Raw genomic sequence first — 14,108 nt, 5'->3', positions numbered from 1 at the left:
TATATAAAACATGGAGACCGTAGTATAGTATATAAAACATGGAGACCGTAGTATAGTATATAAAACATGGAGACCGTAGTATATAAACATGGAGACCGTAGTATATAAATACAGTATCTGACAGTAAAACATGGAGACCGTAGTATATAAAACATGGAGACCGTAGTATATAAAACATGGAGACCGTAGTATATAAATACAGTATCTGACAGTAAAACATGGAGACCGTAGTATATAAATACAGTATCTGACAGTAAAACATGGAGACCATAGTATAGTATATAAAACATGGAGACCGTAGTATATAAAACATGGAGACCGTAGTATATAAATACAGTATCTGACAGTAAAACATGGAGACAGTAGTATATAAAACAAGGAGACCGTAGTTTATAAAACATGGAGACTGTAGTATATAAATACAGTATCTGACAGTAAAACATGGAGACCGTAGTATATAAAACATGGAGACCGTAGTATATAAAACATGGAGACCGTAGTATATAAATACAGTAAAACATGGAGACCGTAGTATATAAAACATGGAGACAGTAGTATATAAAACAAGGAGACCGTAGTTTATAAAACATGGAGACTGTAGTATATAAATACAGTATCTGACAGTAAAACATGGAGACTGTAGTATATAAAACATGGAGACTGTCGTATATAAAACATGGAGACCGTAGTATATAAAACATTGAGACCGTAGTATATAAAACATTGAGACCGTAGTATATAAAACATGGAGACCGTAGTATATAAAACATGGAGACCGTAGTATATAAATATAGTATCTGACAGTAAAACATGGAGACCGTAGTATATAAAACATGGAGACCGTAGTATATAAAACATGGAGACCGTAGTATATAAAACATGGAGACCGTAGTGAATAAAACATGGAGACCGTAGTATATAAATACAGTATCTGACAGTAAAACATGGAGACCGTAGTATATAAAACATGGAGACCGTAGTATATAAAACATGGAGACCGTAGTATATAAATACAGTATCTGACAGTAAAACATGGAGACCGTAGTATATAAAACATGGAGACTGTAGTATATAAAACATGGAGACCGTAGTATATAAATACAGTATCTGACAGTAAAACATGGAGACCGTAGTATATAAAACATGGAGACCGTAGTATATAAATACAGTATCTGACAGTTAAACATGGAGACTGTAGTATATAAAACATGGAGATCGTAGTATATAAATACAGTATCTGACAGTAAAACATGGAGACCGTAGTATATAAATACAGTATCTGACAGTAAAACATGGAGAATGTAGTATATAAAACATGGAGACCGTAGTATATAAAACATGGAGACCGTAGTATATAAATACAGTATCTGACAGTAAAACATGGAGACCGTAGTATATAAATACAGTATCTGACAGTAAAACATGGAGACTGTAGTATATAAAACATGGAGACCGTAGTATATAAAACATGTAGACCGTAGTATATAAAACATGGAGACTGTACTATATAAATACAGTATCTGACAGTAAAACATGGAGACCGTAGTATAGTATATAAAACATGGAGACCGTAGTATATAAAACATGGAGACCGTAGTATATAAATACAGTATCTGACAGTAAAACATGGAGACCGTAGTATATAAAACATGGAGACAGTAGTATATAAAACATGGAGACAGTAGTATATAAAACATGGAGACCATAGTATATAAATACAGTATCTGACAGTAAAACATGGAGACCATAGTATATAAATACAGTATCTGACAGTTAAACATGGAGACCGTAGTATATAAAACATGGAGACCGTAGTATATAAAACATGGAGACCGTAGTATATAAAACATGGAGACCGTAGTATATAAAACATGGAGACCGTAGTATATAAAACATGGAGACCGTAGTGAATAAAACATGGAGACCGTAGTATATAAATACAGTATCTGACAGTAAAACATGGAGACCGTAGTATATAAAACATGGAGACCGTAGTATATAAAACATGGAGACCGTAGTATATAAATACAGTATCTGACAGTAAAACATGGAGACCGTAGTATATAAAACATGGAGACTGTAGTATATAAAACATGGAGACCGTAGTATATAAATACAGTATCTGACAGTAAAACATGGAGACCGTAGTATATAAAACATGGAGACCGTAGTATATAAATACAGTATCTGACAGTTAAACATGGAGACTGTAGTATATAAAACATGGAGATCGTAGTATATAAATACAGTATCTGACAGTAAAACATGGAGACCGTAGTATATAAATACAGTATCTGACAGTAAAACATGGAGAATGTAGTATATAAAACATGGAGACCGTAGTATATAAAACATGGAGACCGTAGTATATAAATACAGTATCTGACAGTAAAACATGGAGACCGTAGTATATAAATACAGTATCTGACAGTAAAACATGGAGACTGTAGTATATAAAACATGGAGACCGTAGTATATAAAACATGTAGACCGTAGTATATAAAACATGGAGACTGTACTATATAAATACAGTATCTGACAGTAAAACATGGAGACCGTAGTATAGTATATAAAACATGGAGACCGTAGTATATAAAACATGGAGACCGTAGTATATAAATACAGTATCTGACAGTAAAACATGGAGACCGTAGTATATAAAACATGGAGACAGTAGTATATAAAACATGGAGACAGTAGTATATAAAACATGGAGACCATAGTATATAAATACAGTATCTGACAGTAAAACATGGAGACCATAGTATATAAATACAGTATCTGACAGTTAAACATGGAGACCGTAGTATATAAAACATGGAGACCGTAGTATATAAAACATGGAGACCGTAGTATATAAAACATGGAGACCGTAGTATATAAATACAGTAAAACATGGAGACCGTAGTATATAAAACATGGAGACCGTAGTATATAAAACATGGAGACAGTAGTATATAAAACATGGAGACCGTAGTATATAAAACATGGAGACCGTAGTATATAAAACATGGAGACCGTAGTATATAAAACATGGAGACCGTAGTATATAAAACATGGAGACCGTAGTATATAAAACATGGAGACCGTAGTATATAAAACATGGAGACCGTAGTATATAAAACATGGAGACCGTAGTATATAAATACAGTATCTGACAGTAAAACATGGAGACCGTAGTATATAAATACAGTATCTGACAGTAAAACAAGGAGACCGTAGTATATAAAACATGGAGACCGTAGTATATAAATACAGTATCTGACAGTTAAACATGGAGACCGTAGTATATAAAACATGGAGACCGTAGTATATAAATACAGTATCTGACAGTAAAACATGGAGACCGTAGTATATAAAACATGGAGACCGTAGTATATAAAACATGGAGACCGTAGTATATAAAACATGGAGACCGTAGTATATAAATACAGTATCTGACAGTAAAACATGGAGACCGTAGTATATAAAACATGGAGACCGTAGTATATAAATACAGTATCTGACAGTAAAACATGGAGACTGTAGTATATAAAACATGGAGACCGTAGTATATAAAACATGGAGACCGTAGTATATAAATACAGTAAAACATGGAGACTGTAGTATATAAATACAGTAACTGACAGTAAAACATGGAGACCATAGTATAGTATATAAAACATGGAGACCGTAGTATATAAAACATGGAGACCGTAGTATATAAATACAGTATCTGACAGTAAAACATGGAGACCGTAGTATAGTATATAAAACATGGAGACCGTAGTATATAAAACATGGAGACCGTAGTATATAAATACAGTATCTGACAGTAAAACATGGAGACTGTAGTATATAAAACATGGAGACCGTAGTATATAAAACATGGAGACCGTAGTATATAAATACAGTAAAACATGGAGACTGTAGTATATAAATACAGTAACTGACAGTAAAACATGGAGACCATAGTATAGTATATAAAACATGGAGACCGTAGTATATAAAACATGGAGACCGTAGTATATAAATACAGTATCTGACAGTAAAACATGGAGACCGTAGTATAGTATATAAAACATGGAGACCGTAGTATATAAAACATGGAGACCGTAGTATATAAATACAGTATCTGACAGTAAAACATGGAGACCGTAGTATATAAAACATGGAGACTGTAGTATTTAAAACATGGAGACCGTAGTATATAAATACAGTATCTGACAGTAAAACATGGAGACCGTAGTATATAAAACATGGAGACCGTAGTATATAAATACAGTATCTGACAGTAAAACATGGAGACCGTAGTATATAAAACATGGAGACCGTAGTATATAAAACATGGAGACCGTAGTATATAAATACAGTATCTGACAGTAAAACATGGAGACCGTAGTATAGTATATAAAACATGGAGACCGTAGTATATAAAACATGGAGACCGTAGTAATAAAACATGGAGACCGTAGTATATAAACACAGTATCTGACAGTAAAACATGGAGACCGTAGTATATAAATACAGTATCTGACAGTAAAACATGGAGACCGTAGTATATAAAACATGGAGACCGTAGTATATAAATACAGTATCTGACAGTAAACCATGGAGACCGTAGTATATAAAACATGGAGACCGTAGTATATAAAACATGGAGACCATAGTATATAAAACATGGAGACCGTAGTATATAAAACATGGAGACCGTAGTATATAAATACAGTATCTGACAGTAAAACATGGAGACCGTAGTATATAAATACAGTATCTGACAGTAAAACATGGAGACCGTAGTATATAAAACATGGAGACCGTAGTATATAAAATATGGAGACCGTAGTATATAAAACATGGAGATCGTAGTATATAAATACAGTATCTGACAGTAAACCATGGAGACCGTAGTATATAAAACATGGAGACTGTAGTATATAAATACAGTATCTGACAGTAAAACATGGAGACCATAGTATAGTATATAAAACATGGAGACCGTAGTATATAAAACATGGAGACCGTAGTATAGAAATACAGTATCTGACAGTAAAACATGGAGACCGTAGTATAGTATATAAAACATGGAGACCGTAGTATATAAAACATGGAGACCGTAGTAATAAAACATGGAGACCGTAGTATATAAACACAGTATCTGACAGTAAAACATGGAGACCGTAGTATATAAATACAGTATCTGACAGTAAAACATGGAGACCGTAGTATATAAATACAGTATCTGACAGTAAAACATGGAGACCGTAGTATATAAAACATGGAGACCGTAGTATATAAATACAGTATCTGACAGTAAACCATGGAGACCGTAGTATATAAAACATGGAGACCGTAGTATATAAAACATGGAGACCGTAGTATATAAATACAGTATCTGACAGTAAACCATGGAGACCGTAGTATATAAAACATGGAGACCATAGTATATAAAACATGGAGACCGTAGTATATAAATACAGTATCTGACAGTAAAACATGGAGACCGTAGTATATAAATACAGTATCTGACAGTAAAACATGGAGACCGTAGTATATAAAACATGGAGACCGTAGTATATAAAACATGGAGACCGTAGTATATAAATGCAGTATCTGACAGTAAAACATGGAGACCGTAGTATATAAAACATGGAGACCGTAGTATATAAAATATGGAGACCGTAGTATATAAAACATGGAGATCGTAGTATATAAATACAGTATCTGACAGTAAACCATGGAGACCGTAGTATATAAAACATGGAGACTGTAGTATATAAATACAGTAAAACATGGAGACTGTAGTATATAAATACAGTATCTGACAGTAAAACATGGAGACCATAGTATAGTATATAAAACATGGAGACCGTAGTATATAAAACATGGAGACCGTAGTATAGAAATACAGTATCTGACAGTAAAACATGGAGACCGTAGTATAGTATATAAAACATGGAGACCGTAGTATATAAAACATGGAGACCGTAGTAATAAAACATGGAGACCGTAGTATATAAACACAGTATCTGACAGTAAAACATGGAGACCGTAGTATATAAGTACAGTATCTGACAGTAAAACATGGAGACCGTAGTATATAAATACAGTATCTGACAGTAAAACATGGAGACCGTAGTATATAAAACATGGAGACCGTAGTATATAAAACATGGAGACCATAGTATATAAAACATGGAGACCGTAGTATATAAAACATGGAGACCGTAGTATATAAACACAGTATCTGACAGTAAAACATGGAGACCGTAGTATATAAGTACAGTATCTGACAGTAAAACATGGAGACCGTAGTATATAAACATGGAGACCGTAGTATATAAACACAGTATCTGACAGTAAAACATGGAGACCGTAGTATATAAGTACAGTATCTGACAGTAAAACATGGAGACCGTAGTATATAAATACAGTATCTGACAGTAAAACATGGAGACCGTAGTATATAAAACATGGAGACCGTAGTATATAAAACATGGAGACCATAGTATATAAAACATGGAGACCGTAGTATATAAAACATGGAGACCGTAGTATATAAACACAGTATCTGACAGTAAAACATGGAGACCGTAGTATATAAGTACAGTATCTGACAGTAAAACATGGAGACCGTAGTAATAAAACATGGAGACCGTAGTATATAAACACAGTATCTGACAGTAAAACATGGAGACCGTAGTATATAAGTACAGTATCTGACAGTAAAACATGGAGACCGTAGTATATAAATACAGTATCTGACAGTAAAACATGGAGACCGTAGTATATAAAACATGGAGACCGTAGTATATAAAACATGGAGACCATAGTATATAAAACATGGAGACCGTAGTATATAAATACAGTATCTGACAGTAAAACATGGAGACCGTAGTATATAAATACAGTATCTGACAGTAAAACATGGAGACCGTAGTATATAAAACATGGAGACCGTAGTATATAAATACAGTATCTGACAGTAAAACATGGAGACCGTAGTATATAAAACATGGAGACCGTAGTATATAAATACAGTATCTGATAGTAAAACATGGAGACCGTAGTATATAAATACAGTATCTGATAGTAAAACATGGAGACCGTAGTATATAAAACATGGAGACCGTAGTATATAAATACAGTATCTGATAGTAAAACATGGAGACCGTAGTATATAAAACATGGAGACCGTAGTATATAAAACATGGAGATCGTAGTATATAAATACAGTATCTGACAGTAAACCATGGAGACCGTAGTATATAAACACAGTATCTGACAGTAAAACATGGAGACTAAGTACCACACAGCTGAGTTACATTAATCCTAACGCCTCATCTTGATTTGACCTTGGTGTGTTCTGATGGAGGGGCGTGTGTTGACAGGTATAGGTGTGTTCTGATGGAGGGGCGTGTGTTGACAGGTATAGGTGTGTTCTGATGGAGGGGCGTGTGTTGACAGGTACAGGTGTGTTCTGATGGAGGGGCGTGTGTTGACAGGTATAGGTGTGTTCTGATGGAGGGGTAGAACCGTTACCTTGGTGTGTTCTGATGGAGGGGCGTGTGTTGACAGGTATAGGTGTGTTCTGATGGAGGGGTAGAACCGTTACCTTGGTGTGTTCTGATCGCTGTGCGTCGTTGGAGGGGTGGAGCACCTGCAGACCGCACATGTCACACACGTCGCCGTGGAGATAGGCACAGTTAAGTCCGTAGCGACACTCCCCCATGGCGGCGTAGGGACACAGAGTCTTCCTCAACTCCTTATCGTCTCCCGACCGGTCCTTCTTTCGCTCCATCAGAGGACTCATCCCCGACCCTTCAGACTTCACCGGGTCTGACGAGGGAGGGGGAAGAGGAGAGAGGGCGAAGAGGAGAGACGTGAGCGAAAAGGAGAGAGAGGTGAGCGAGCCAGACACACACCCTTATTAAGACACATGGAAAACAGTCATCGACTTGGCGCCAACAAAATGGTGTCATTTATTTACCTCATGAGTCTGGTGGTCTACAAACCAACTTGTAAATAAAAGATGCTAAAATGCCCCCAAAAGGAAACAAAATCAACCAGAAGTCGCCCCCTCCCCTCTCGCTCTCTCTCTCTCTGATAAAAATACATCTGTTCAGTGGGAGACTGGATTGGGGAGCATTTGGCAGCAGACCAAACAGAAAGGGGATGCTGTGTATTCCAAGATGGCCCCCATTTCCTATATAGAGCCATACTTCTGACCGGTGCCCACAGGGGCCAAAAGTACTAACTTAGTAGGTGACTGACAGTACATCATGTCCATCCTACAGGGAGACAGGAGGGACAAACTGAATGTGTCTTATTGAGTCACTGACAGTACATCATGTCCATCCTACAGGGAGACAGGAGGGACAAACTGAAAGTGTCTTATTGACAGTAGCTGACTGACAGTACATCATGTCCATCCTACAGGGAGACAGTAGGGACAGACTGAAAGTGTCTTATTGAGTCACTGACAGTACATCATGTCCATCCTACAGGGAGACAGGAGGGACAGACTGAAAGTGTCTTATTGACTTAGTAGCTGACTGACAGTACATCATGTCCATCCTACAGGGAGACAGGAGGGACAGACTGAAAGATCGCTACATTCAAATCATCCATTCATTTCACACTGTGTCCGGCCACATGGCAGAAGTTGGCAGCGACTAGCACTGTTGGGATATCAGTGGCTGAAGCTAAGGACACCCTGGCAGACTGGCACAAACTCACCCTGTCAGCAGTTGGGCTAGCTAAGGACACCATCTGCCTCTCAAATGGAACTCTATTCTGTAGAGCGCACTGATTAAGACCATAGTAACTAGGGTGTCATTTTGACCGTAGTAACTAGGGTGTCATTTTGACCATAGTAACAGGGTGTCATTTTGACCATAGTAACAGGGTGTCATTTTGACCATAGTAACAGGGTGTCATTTTGACCATAGTAACAGGGTGTCATTTTGACCGTAGTAACAGGGTGTCATTTTGACCGTAGTAACAGGGTGTCATTTTGACCGTAGTAACAGGGTGTCATTTTGACCATAGTAACAGGGTGTCATTTTGACCGTAGTAACAGGGTGTCATTTTGACCATAGTAACAGGGTGTCATTTTGACCATAGTAACAGGGTGTCATTTTGACCATAGTAACAGGGTGTCATTTTGACCATAGTAACAGGGTGTCATTTTGACCATAGTAACAGGGTGTCATTTTGACCATAGTAACAGGGTGTCATTTTGACCATAGTAACAGGGTGTCATTTTGACCATAGTAACAGGGTGTCATTTTGACCATAGTAACAGGGTGTCATTTTGACCGTAGTAACGGTGTCATTTTGACCGTAGTAACAGGGTGTCATTTTGACCGTAGTAACAGGGTGTCATTTTGACCGTAGTAACAGGGTGTCATTTTGACCGTAGTAACAGGGTGTCATTTTGACCGTAGTAACAGGGTGTCATTTTGACCGTAGTAACAGGGTGTAATTTTGACCGTAGTAACAGGGTGTCATTTTGACCGTAGTAACAGGGTGTCATTTTGACCGTAGTAACAGGGTGTCATTTTGACCGTAGTAACAGGGTGTCATTTTGACCGTAGTAACAGGGTGTCATTTTGACCATAGTAACAGGGTGTCATTTTGACCGTAGTAACAGGGTGTCATTTTGACCGTAGTAACAGGGTGTCATTTTGACCGTAGTAACAGGGTGTCATTTTGACCGTAGTAACAGGGTGTCATTTTGACCGTAGTAACAGGGTGTCATTTTGACCGTAGTAACAGGGTGTCATTTTGACCATAGTAACAGGGTGTCATTTTGACCGTAGTAACAGGGTGTCATTTTGACCATAGTAACAGGGTGTCATTTTGACCATAGTAACAGGGTGTCATTTTGACCATAGTAACAGGGTGTCATTTTGACCATAGTAACAGGGTGTCATTTTGACCGTAGTAACAGGGTGTCATATTGACCATAGTAACAGGGTGTCATTTTGACCGTAGTAACAGGGTGTCATTTTGACCGTAGCTTTGCTCTCCTCCTCCAATTCCACAGTTGAGCTAGCTAAGCATACCAGTCCCAAACAGCACCCTATTCACACAGTGTACAAAACATTAGGAACACCTGCTCTTTCCATGACATCAACCGACCAGGTGAATCCAGGTGAAAGCTACGATCCCTTATTGATGTCACTTGTTAAATCCACTTCAATCAATCAGTTTAGATGAAGGGGAGGAGACGGGTGGTTTAAAAAAATACAACAAAAAAAGGTATTGAGACATGGATTGTGTCTGTGTGCCATTCAGAAGGGGGAATGGACAAGACAAAATATTTATGTGCCTTTGAACGGGGTACCAGGTGCACCGGTTAGAGTCAAGAACTGCAACGCTGCTGGGTTTTTCACGCTCAACAGTTTCCTGTGTGTGTCAAGAATGGTCCACCACCCCAAAGGACATCCAGCCAACTTGATACAGCTGTGGGAAAGCATTGAAGTCAACACGGGACCAGCATCCCTGTGGAACGCTTTCGACACCTTGTAGAAGCCAGTAGGGCTGCACGATTAATTGATCACATTGAGACAACATGGCTCTGGGGTTAAGAGAAGCTTTAGCAGCCTGGGTCCTGAATGAGGACCAGCCAGTGTGACAGGGTTAAGAGAAGATGTAGTCACCTGGGTCCTGAATGAGGACCAACCAGTGTGACAGGGTTAAGAGAAGATGTAGTCACCTGGGTCCTGAATGAGAACCAACCAGTGTGACAGGGTTAAGAGAAGATTTAGTCACCTGGGTCCTGAATGAGGACCAGCCAGTGTGACAGGGTTAAGAGAAGATGTAGTCACCTGGGTCCTGAATGAGGACCAGCCAGTGTGACAGGGTTAAGAGAAGATGTAGTCACCTGGGTCCTGAATGAGGACCAACCAGTGTGACAGGGTTAAGAGAAGATGTAGTCACCTGGGTCCTGAATGAGAACCAACCAGTGTGACAGGGTTAAGAGAAGATTTAGTCACCTGGGTCCTGAATGAGGACCAGCCAGTGTGACAGGGTTAAGAGAAGATTTAGTCACCTGGGTCCTGAATGAGAACCAACCAGTGTGACAGGGTTAAGAGAAGATTTAGTCACCTGGGTCCTGAATGAGAACCAACCAGTGTGACAGGGTTAAGAGAAGATTTAGTCACCTGGGTCCTGAATGAGAACCAACCAGTGTGACAGGGTTAAGAGAAGATTTAGTCACCTGGGTCCTGAATGAGAACCAACCAGTGTGACAGGGTTAAGAGAAGATTTAGTCACCTGGGTCCTGAATGAGGACCAGCCAGTGTGACAACAATCACGACGTGGTAAAGACCACCGCGTTGAATGACTGGACCAGACAGGCTGGACCTTGCTATCGGTACATGTTACATGTTAAGGCACTTTAACCTAATAATTTCAATAATAATAATAATAATAATAATAATAATAATAATAATAATAATAATAATAATAATAGTGTAATTATGTACAAGTAGGCTCAATCACAAGCATCCTAGACACACTCACCCCTTCCACAATAGTACGGCTGGCCTGGTACAAACTCTGCCGCCATAACCCAGTCCCCTGCGCCTGATCCATGAGGGTTCTCTGGGCCGTCTGCCGACTCACCACCCGCCGATCCACTGGGAACGGGGGCGCTGGCGGCGAGGGACGTAGGAGTGAGAAGGGCGGAGGCAGGGGGTGGCAGCGACGGCTTGGGCCCAGGCACGTCTTCTTTAGAGTGTTCAAACCTGGAGGGAGGGAGAACGGAGGGAGGGAGAGAGGGAGGGAGGGAGGGAGGGAGAGAGAGAGAAAGAGAGGGAGGAGAGGGAGGAGAGGGAGGAGAGGGAGGAGAGGGAGGAGAGGGAGGAGAGGGAGGAGAGGGAGGAGAGGGAGGAGAGGGAGGAGAGGGAGGAGAGGGAGGAGAGAGAGGGAGAGAGGGAGAGAGGGAGAAGGGGGGAGGGAGGAGAGAGAGGGAGAGAGAGGGAGAGAGGGAGAAGGGGGGAGGGAGGGAGAGAGAGAGAGGGAGAGAGAGAGGGAGAAGGGGGGAGAGAGAGAGAGGGAGGGAGAAGGGGGGAGAGAGAGAGAGGGAGGGAGAAGGGGAGAGAGGAGAGAGAGGAGAGAGAGGAGAGAGAGGAGAGAGAGGAGAGAGAGGAGAGAGAGGAGAGAGAGGAGAGAGAGGAGAAAGAGGAGAGAGAGGAGAGAGAGAGAGAGGGAGAGAGGGAGAAGGGGGGAGGGAGGGAGAGAGAGAGGGGGGGAGGGAGAGAGAGAGAGGGGGAGGGAGAGAGAGAGGGGGAGGGAGAGAGAGAGGGGGAGGGAGAGAGAGAGGGGGAGGGAGAGAGAGAGGGGGAGGGAGAGAGAGAGGGGGAGGGAGAAGGGTGGAGAGAGAGAGAGGGAGGGAGAGAGAGAGAGAGGGAGGGAGAAGGGGGAGGGAGAGAGAGCAAATGAGACAGGTCAGAGGCAGAGAAAGACAAGAGAAAATAATAATTAAATGTTAAGGTTCTCTTACTGAACTCATCTTAGAACCAACTTTTCATTGAAGTAGCTCCCTCAGAACCTTTCACTATTGACATAATATTTTAAATAAATAAAAAATATTAAAATATAACTAGTTAACTTGTTGGAGATCATTTTATATAGATGGTAAACAGAAGGGGGCCTAATATTGACCCTTGTGGGACCCCAATGTTATAACTACTACTACGTTGGGATTCTATATACCTGTGTAGACTGCTACTGCTGCTCAGAAGTAGTCTATACACCTGTGTGTAGAATCCCAACAGAGTACTAGTCTACACAGCTATATAGAATCCCAACTGAGTACTAGTCTACACACAGCTATATAGAATCCCAACAGACTACTAGTCTACACACAGCTATATAGAACCCCAGAGTACTAGTCTACACACAGCTATATAGAATCCCAACAGAGTACTAGTCTACACACAGCTATATAGAATCCCAACAGAGTACTGGTCTACACACAGCTATATAGAATCCCAACAGAGTACTAGTCTACACACAGCTATATAGAATCCCAACAGAGTACTGGTCTACACACAGCTATATAGAATCCCAACAGAGTACTAGTCTACACACAGCTATATAGAATCCCAACAGAGTACTAGTCTACACACAGCTATATAGAATCCCAACAGAGTACTGGTCTACACACAGCTATATAGAATCCCAACAGAGTACTAGTCTACACACAGCTATATAGAATCCCAACAGAGTACTAGTCTACACACAGCTATATAGAATCCCAACAGAGTACTAGTCTACACACAGCTATATAGAACCCCAGAGTACTAGTCTACACACAGCTATATAGAATCCCAGAGTACTAGTCTACACACAGCTATATAGAACCCCAGAGTACTAGTCTACACACAGCTATATAGAATCCCAGAGTACTAGTCTACACACAGCTATATAGAATCCCAGAGTACTGGTCTACACACAGCTATATAGAATCCCAACAGAGTACTAGTCTACACACAGCTATATAGAATCCCAACAGAGTGCTAGTCTACACACAGCTATATAGAATCCCAACAGAGTACTGGTCTACACACAGCTATACAGAATCCCAACAGAGTACTAGTCTACACACAGCTATATAGAATCCCAACAGAGTACTAGTCTACACACAGCTATATAGAATCCCAACAGAGTACTAGACTACACACAGCTATATAGAATCCCAACAGAGTACTAGTCTACACACAGCTATATAGAATCCCAACAGAGTACTAGTCTACACACAGCTATATAGAATCCCAACTGAGTACTAGTCTACACACAGCTATATAGAATCCCAACAGAGTACTAGTCTACACACAGCTATATAGAATCCCAACAGTGCTACTCTACACACAGCTATATAGAATCCCAGAGTACTAGTCTACACACAGCTATATAGAATCCCAACAGAGTACTAGTCTACACACAGCTATATAGAATCCCAGAGTACTAGTCTACACACAGCTATATAGAATCCCAGAGTACTAGTCTACACACAGCTATATAGAATCCCAGAGTACTGGTCTACACACAGCTATATAGAATCCCAGAGTACTAGTCTACACACAGCTATATAGAATCCCAGAGTACTAGTCTAC

At 39.9% G+C, this 14,108-nt stretch overlaps 1 protein-coding gene across 1 annotated transcript in view; it reads right to left on the bottom strand.

Moving 5' to 3' along the window:
• LOC118942868 (probable E3 ubiquitin-protein ligase makorin-1) overlaps window positions 1-14,108 on the bottom strand; it is a 39,894-nt gene that overhangs the window by 7,628 nt on the left and 18,158 nt on the right. The window contains exons 3-4 of the mRNA XM_036956808.1: window positions 11,512-11,735; window positions 7,595-7,818 (exon numbers count right to left, since the gene is read on the bottom strand). Of these exons, the coding sequence (XP_036812703.1) occupies window positions 7,595-7,818; window positions 11,512-11,735 (448 nt within the window). The remainder of the gene's footprint in view (window positions 1-7,594; window positions 7,819-11,511; window positions 11,736-14,108) is intronic.

This window comes from Oncorhynchus mykiss, chromosome 21 (assembly GCF_013265735.2).
Source record: "Oncorhynchus mykiss isolate Arlee chromosome 21, USDA_OmykA_1.1, whole genome shotgun sequence".
Lineage (NCBI taxonomy): Eukaryota > Metazoa > Chordata > Actinopteri > Salmoniformes > Salmonidae > Oncorhynchus > Oncorhynchus mykiss.
Note: the sequence above shows the minus strand (reverse complement) of the source record. Positions and strands in the feature narration are given on the sequence as shown.